The 7,244-nt window shown below is 27.1% G+C and overlaps 2 protein-coding genes across 2 annotated transcripts in view; both read left to right on the forward strand.

Moving 5' to 3' along the window:
* Positions 1 to 22: 22 nt before the first annotated feature.
* Phum_PHUM269370 (sialin, putative) lies at positions 23 to 2,949 on the forward strand (the record flags this gene model as incomplete). The annotated part of the gene is made up of 8 exons (XM_002426696.1): positions 23 to 103; positions 200 to 436; positions 659 to 743; positions 834 to 1,054; positions 1,474 to 1,756; positions 1,893 to 2,134; positions 2,589 to 2,773; positions 2,940 to 2,949. The coding sequence occupies 8 exons, from the start codon at positions 23 to 25 to the stop codon at positions 2,947 to 2,949; spliced, it is 1,344 nt and encodes a 447-aa protein (XP_002426741.1).
* Positions 2,950 to 5,540: 2,591 nt separating this feature from the next.
* The window catches only part of Phum_PHUM269380 (collybistin, putative), a gene marked incomplete at both ends in the record, with an annotated part of 4,481 nt that continues 2,777 nt past the window's right edge, over positions 5,541 to 7,244 (forward strand). The window contains 4 exons of the mRNA XM_002426697.1: positions 5,541 to 5,546; positions 5,693 to 5,970; positions 6,134 to 6,182; positions 6,725 to 6,921. Of these exons, the coding sequence (XP_002426742.1) occupies positions 5,541 to 5,546; positions 5,693 to 5,970; positions 6,134 to 6,182; positions 6,725 to 6,921 (530 nt within the window). The remainder of the gene's footprint in view (positions 5,547 to 5,692; positions 5,971 to 6,133; positions 6,183 to 6,724; positions 6,922 to 7,244) is intronic.

Genomic DNA, 7,244 nt, shown 5'->3' on the forward strand with positions numbered 1-7,244 from the left:
ATTTTACATTGCGATCGTCGCTATGGTGTTACCATCCAATCATTCCAATTTTTATCCGGATGATAATAATAATACTAGATCCAATGATACTTTTGATTCCGGGGTAATATTTTGTTTTATTTTAATTTAATTGGTTATTTTATCATTTAAATGATACTCTAAAATGATTTTAAAATATTATTATTTTTTTTTTTTTTAGGGCAGTCCCAAATACCCCTGGGACGCATACATTCAAAATCTCATTTTGGGATGCTTCTTTTGGGGTTATATTTGCACTGAACTTCCCGGGGGAAGAATGGCTGAAGTTTTTGGAGCAAGAAGAATTTTTGGATATGCCACGATGTGCGCATCCGTTCTCACTCTTGTTACTCCCTTGGCATGTAATATTAGTTATATTGCTGTTATACTTCTTCGAGTCGTTTTGGGATTTATGTTGGTTAGTATTATGATCCGGAGTGTGCGCCTCGAGAGATGCAAAAGGTTCATCCAGTAAAAATTGGGTTGATTGGGTAAATAAAATATAAAACGATCCTCTTTATTAGACATTAGTTTTACTTTGTTTTCGGATAATTATTTTAATTAAATGAATTTAATTGATTTATTATTTGATTTATTTTAAAATGACATTTTTTTTTTTTTTTTTTTTGTTTTTTTACAGGGTGTGACGTGGCCCGCTATTCCGCCCATTTGCTCTAAATGGATTCCACCTTTAGAAAGAAGCAAATTTATGGCCAACATGATGGGTAATGTTTTTAAATCAATTTTAACGAATTTTTTTATTAAAAAAAAAAAACCTTGTCGATTTTAAATATTTTATATTTTTTATAAAATAGCATCTTCGTTGGGAGCGGCTTTGACAATGCCACTTTGCGGATTTTTAATTAGTTTTTTCGGATGGGAATCAGTTTTTTATGTTACTGGAGTTATCGGTTTTTTATGGAGCGTAGTGTGGTTTTTGGTTGTGTTTGATACACCTGCGCAACACCCGAGAATTACTGTACAAGAGAAAAATTTTATTGAAAACGCCATTGGCACAACATCTGGTCCCGGAAAGGTAAAACAAAATGATCATCAATAAAATTTTTAACAAAGGAGGAGAATAAAGGATTTTTAAAATGTACAGATAAACTCCCTTTAGGTAAAAGTTGATCCGTTAATGTTTGCCTCAACACGAGTTTAAAAATTTCGATTTTTAGTTAATTAAATGATTGAAAAATAATAAAAATCATTATTAATAATTTTTTTTTATTTTAAGAAAAAAACTCATCGTTTTTTTTTTTTTTTTTTATATTGACAAAATTTTAATTTTTTAAAGTCTTTAATGGATGTTTATCAACTTAAAAAAGTATTTACAAGATGATATATGAAAAAAAAAAAAAAAGCGAAATTGAAAATCATTCGTATCAAATCTTTTTGATTATTAAAACATGAATCAAACTTTCCATTAAATCTTGCTTTTTATTTAATTTATAGCCACATGCAGTACCTTGGAAAAATATATTGACATCTGTTCCGGTGTGGTCCATCATCATCACTCACGCGTGCAGTGTATATGGATACTTTACCGTCATAAATCAACTTCCAACGTTTACTAAATACATACTACATTATAACATCAAAGCCAACGGTTTACTTTCAAGTCTTCCGTACCTTGGCAAATATGTTTTTGCCGTGATCACAAGTTATTTAGCAGATTATTTTAGAAAAACTAATAAGTTAACAACTACGGCAACTAGAAAAATTTTCACTTCCTTTGGTGAGAAATTCCCTTTTTTTTTTTAATTTTAAAAACCACATTTATTTCATTATTGTTTTATTGTATCCCATTGACGAATGAATAATTTTTACAAAGATGATAAAAATTTTATTAACTCATTATTTTTTATGCTCAGCCGTCATAGTACCTGGATTTTTAATGATCATTCAAGTGTATTTCGGTTATGATAAAATAGCATCCATTGTTATATTCACTCTTGCGTTAACCGTCAACGGAGGAGTAACAGCCGGATATCTCAGCAACGGTTTGGACATAGCTCCTAATTATTCTGGAACAATATTCGGCTTGGCCAATACGCTGTCTTCGCTAGGAGGTTTTTTATCGACTTTGATGGTGGGAACTTTGACGCAAGACAACGTAAGTTTTAAAAATTCGACCAATATTATACCAGCAGGCATCTCAATTTAAAAAGTTTCCTTCACATTTTTTTTATTTTTTATTATGTAATATTTGTGCGAACCTAAAGTTTTTCCTCGCTACGTGAGAATATTGTTAAAGAGATTTTGGAAATTTTATTATTATTTTTTTATTTAGAGTTGAATTAACCTCATTTATTTAGTCATATTTTAAATTATTCAATTTAGGTTTTTGAAAAGTATTTACGGTTATGATAATTAGGAAGCCGACTTTGGCAACGAAAAAAAAATTTAATTTTTACATTAATGGCTATCTATTTAAAATTTTCAGCCTCATTATTTTGTCTGTGTAAAAGTTAGTGAGAGATAGAGAGAAAAAAAAAAAACAATCGCCGAATTTTTAAAATTTTTTGATGCCGCTGTCAATAATTTTTTTTTTTTTTAAATTTTTTTAGCAAACGTATCAACAATGGCAAATAGTTTTCTGGATTTTATCAGGAACTTATTTTTTTGGTGGTGTAGTTTTTTTAATTTGGGGAACAGGAGAACTACAGGATTGGAATTCGCCAAAAGAAAAATCTCTTCCTCTGGATTCAATTAATTCTCACGAAACAAAGCCGTTGAAAAATGATATTAACGAGTGACAAATTTTGTTCCCTTTCAAATTTTTGTTTTTAGTACATTTAGATAATTGTTAATTTTTTTTTTTTTTTTTTTTTTTTTACTACAGTAATTATCTATCTTAAATTTAATGGTTATTGAATTGACATCAAATTATTAAAATTAATTTTGAAAATTTTTTTCAGGATTTTTTAAATTGACAAAGAAAAAGCGTTTATTTGTTATTCTCTCGTTTACTTTTGGCATTCATAATTTTCTTTTTTTAATTTTTGTTCAATAAAAAAAAAAAAAATTTTTTTTTTTTATGAATTTTACTGTCATCATCATCATCATCGAAGAGTTACGTTAACTTAAAATCATTTGTACGAGAAAAAAAAAAAAAAAATTCTAGAGAATTAGGAAGCAGGTAGGATTTGCGTATAGAAACGCAAAGGTTTTGCCGGCAAGTAATACTTTACAGACATGAAGATACTTGTAATTTATTATCACTCAGCCTGAATTTATCAAAACTTTTGCAAAAAAAAAAAAAAAATGGACATTGGTAACGTTGTTTTTTTTAAAATTTAAACGTAAGAAATGTACGGTACGACAGAGACAAGATTAAATTTAACAAGAAAAAATAAATAATTTACCATTTGTAATGAATTTAGAAAAAATAAAACGCAAGAAACTCCCACGCCCTTTCCCCCCTCCCTCCCATATAAAGGCATTGGTGCTCGAAATAAATTAAAAAGTAATTTTTAAAAAAATTTTCAATCTTGACGAAAGCCAAATGGTTGACTGTTGATAACTCGGTCTATGCCTGTCCATTCAAATCGGTCACACATGAATATTTAAAAAGGCTCAATAAAAAAGCTGTCAGAGGGAGAACTCATTGGTGTATTCGTACCTCGAGATCGATTACCACATACCTTACCTTACAAACGAGTAGGTCACAAACAATAAATAATAAACAAATTGTTTTTTTCTTAGATCTATCTTACATTCGATCGGGGAACATAAAAATCCGATTATATCACGTAATTAAGTATTCATAATTAATGAGGAATTTATGTCGATGCGACATATTACGCGCTCGCAACATAAAACATGTATTTTTTTATTTTTTTTGAATTTAATATTGTTTCCTTTAAATAATAAGTGAAAGTTTTACGTTTCCCATTTTAATATTTTATAGTTTGTTTATATATTTATTGTTATATTCCAATCCCTAATTTATAGAAAGCGAACCTTTCAACAAACGATCCTCATCTCGTCGTGTTCCGAAAAAAGTCAAGCAAAGAAAAATAAATCAAAAAACAACATCACACAGGTACATAACAATATAAAATATTATTCATGATCGTTTTTCATGTATGATTTTATTATCTGATATTGCGAAACGAAAAAAAAAAAAAAAAAACCGATCCATCGATCGAACCGTATTTAAGAAATTTTTTATTTTCACCTCGTGTTTAAAGTTGAATACATTTTGATTATACCAAAACGACCGATAAATGGCAAATGGTGCAGAGGCGGAACTAAACAAGTTATATCCATTTTTGTATAAAAGTGGGTGCAATTTGGTAAAGTTTCGGGTTATGTTACTGTTAAGTCAATGGTTGGTTATTTGCTTTATTTCCCATCGTACGTCATTGATTTTTTTTTTTTTTTTCATTAAAAAATAATTTCATTTGATATTAAAATTTCTATTTTAAAAATAATAAAAAACCGGTTGAGTGAGCCTTGGAACCTTATTTGGATTTTCTTTGTTTGACGACCGTGCATTTCATTTGTAATGATTTGTATTAATTCAAAAAAAATTTTTTCAAAGTATTATTTCATTAATGAATGAATAGTGAATGTTTATTATATTGGTTTGTATCAGTGATGATATTTTCGAAAGTTTAAACGCCAAAAGGTTGCAATTGTTAAATATTGACGAATACTTGAGCGTGTCTGTGTGTGTAGTTTTTAATTAATATAGTGAATGAACAAACGGTCAGGAAAAAAAAAAAGTTATGGAATACTCAAAAGGAATATAAAAACATTTTAAGTCGAAATATTGAGAATTATTATTGAACTTGTGAGAAATAAAAATGTATTGCAGTAGATTTTTTTCAAAATTTCATTCGTCTTATTTAATTGTACTAAATTTTGAAAACATTTTGAGTTTTCACTCGTTTACTTTGAATTCTTTACTTTGATTTAAAAAAATGTATAAATGTTGACAGAAGTAACTGCGTATCTGTTCCAGTAACGATTTTTTAATGAGAAGCTAAGGAGCAACCAAAAAAGAAATCACTTCGTACGATATATCTATATATATATAAAACGTCAAATTTATGCTTCGGAATATTTGAATTAAAAAAGAAGAAAATTAAAAGGACCGAAGTAAAACGAAACCCGCAACACTTGTGTTTTGTAATCTTAGAAATGAGGTAATCCGATATTAATTTCTTTTTTTTTATCTGCTAAATAGCAAAAAAAAAAAAGAAAAATTTTTAATTTAAAAATAATTTGACCAGCTGGGGAAAAAAAAAAATGACGCAGCAGAATATAGTAAATCATTTACATTTTCCATTGATAAATGGTGGATATTTGTACTTTTAAACTTTTAATGAAGCGTTAAAAAAAAACAAAAAGTTAATGTTGATATAATCGTGTTTAAGAATTTTTTTTTTTTTGTGAATATTTAAAAAAAAAAAAAAAAAAAATGAGAGAAATCTTTATTGCGGATTCTTGTAGTAATAACAGAAATTTTTCCTACGTTGTAAACAATACGTCATTCAACGAACATATTAGAAATGATGGTAAGTAAGTTTCCCTGATTAATAACAAATAAAACTATGATTTAACATCAGGTACTTATAAATTTATTTTTATTTTTTTCCGGGGGAAATGACGTAAAGGAAAATTCAAATTTAATAATAATGATAGTTACGATAGATTTTTAAAGGAAACTGCAGAAGAAGCTCACATTGTGACAAATTATTTAAATCAATCAAGAAGTCGCGAAGCAGCCAGAAATCTTCTCTTACATCGTCAATACAATCAATTACCACCGGAGAAAAAAAAAGATAAAATCGAACAGAGTTTTTCTAAAATTAAAAAGAAAGATTTTCAAAAAAGGAAAAAACCTTCTTCCTTTCAATTTAATAAAAATTCAATTGAAAATTTTAACATTCAAAATACCGATGAGAAAAAAAAAAATGGAAAACATAATTCAAATTCAAGGTATCCGTTTAAATCGCACGCAACTACGACAAACGTTTCACTATTTATTTGTTTGTTTGTTTGTTTTTTTTTATCCTTTTGATCGTGTAAAAAAAAATTAATTTTTTTTTTTTTTTTTTAGAATTCAATGGTTGTGGAAAAAAAATTTTTTTTCAATTTCCAGTGATGGACGTAAAAATGATTTGAATGCGGATTCCGAACTCGTCCATAGCGTGAGTAAAAATAAATTTTTCTTCTTTTTTTCTAGTTTTTGAATTTAAAAAAAAAAAAAAATATTATTTAAAATAATAATCGATAATGTTGATGATATTAATTAATTCCTAAAGATAGTAGAGTTTTTGTTTTATTTTACAATCAATGAAGAAAATTGATAATAAATTATTTGTAAAACAATCGTTTCTTGTTCCGAATCGTAGGTTTATTGTTTATAATATTGTATTACATCCACCGGAAATCGTATGAGATAGTGTAAGATTATTTTTTATTCTATAAACAATTTGATAAAAATTAATCCCTTAAAATAGATTACTTATGCTTTTTCTTTATAAATGACATATTTTTTTAATTTATCACTTTTTTTGAAATATATTTATTTATTTAATACGGGAAGTCAGGCAAAAACAATAATTTTTATAAATTTTAATTGATTTTCACCGAACAAAACAAAAGCAAGAGCAATAAATTGTATATCATTTTAATTACATAACGTGATGATTGTTATTAATTTTTTTTTTTTTTTCAGGGTGGTTTAAAGCTAAAAATAAAAAATGATTTGCATTTGAAAGAAAATAAAAATTTTTTACCTAATCCAGGAATAGGTATAAAAGTTTTATTTTTTGACGAAAAAAATTTTCATTTTCAATTTTTGTCCTCTTCTTTGATTTTTCAAAAAGAACCAACGAAAAAAAATCACAAAAAAGTCACGTCCAATAATTGTGCCGATTCCTTAAAGTGAGTAGAACTATTTTTTTTTTGAAATCATTCATACGATTATTTATTTTTAAAAGTTTTCTCTACGGTGCGTGCGTGCGTGCGTGCGTGTTTTTACTATTTTCCGTTAACAGAAATTCAAATGTTTTACATTCAAAGCTTCAGTAAATGTTTCGCGGCGACCTTAAAATGTAGTTTAATTAAGTTCAAGTGCAATGTTTTTTTTACTGGAAAAGTGAAAATTATTACAAATATATTATATTGGGAGAAAAAAAAAAAACAAAATAAAAATTTTTTGGATGGTTGCAATCATCGAATTTCATCATTTTTTCAAATATTTTCTT

This window comes from Pediculus humanus, genomic scaffold (genome assembly GCF_000006295.1).
Source record: "Pediculus humanus corporis 1103172107644 genomic scaffold, whole genome shotgun sequence".
In the NCBI taxonomy this organism is placed as follows: domain Eukaryota; kingdom Metazoa; phylum Arthropoda; class Insecta; order Psocodea; family Pediculidae; genus Pediculus; species Pediculus humanus.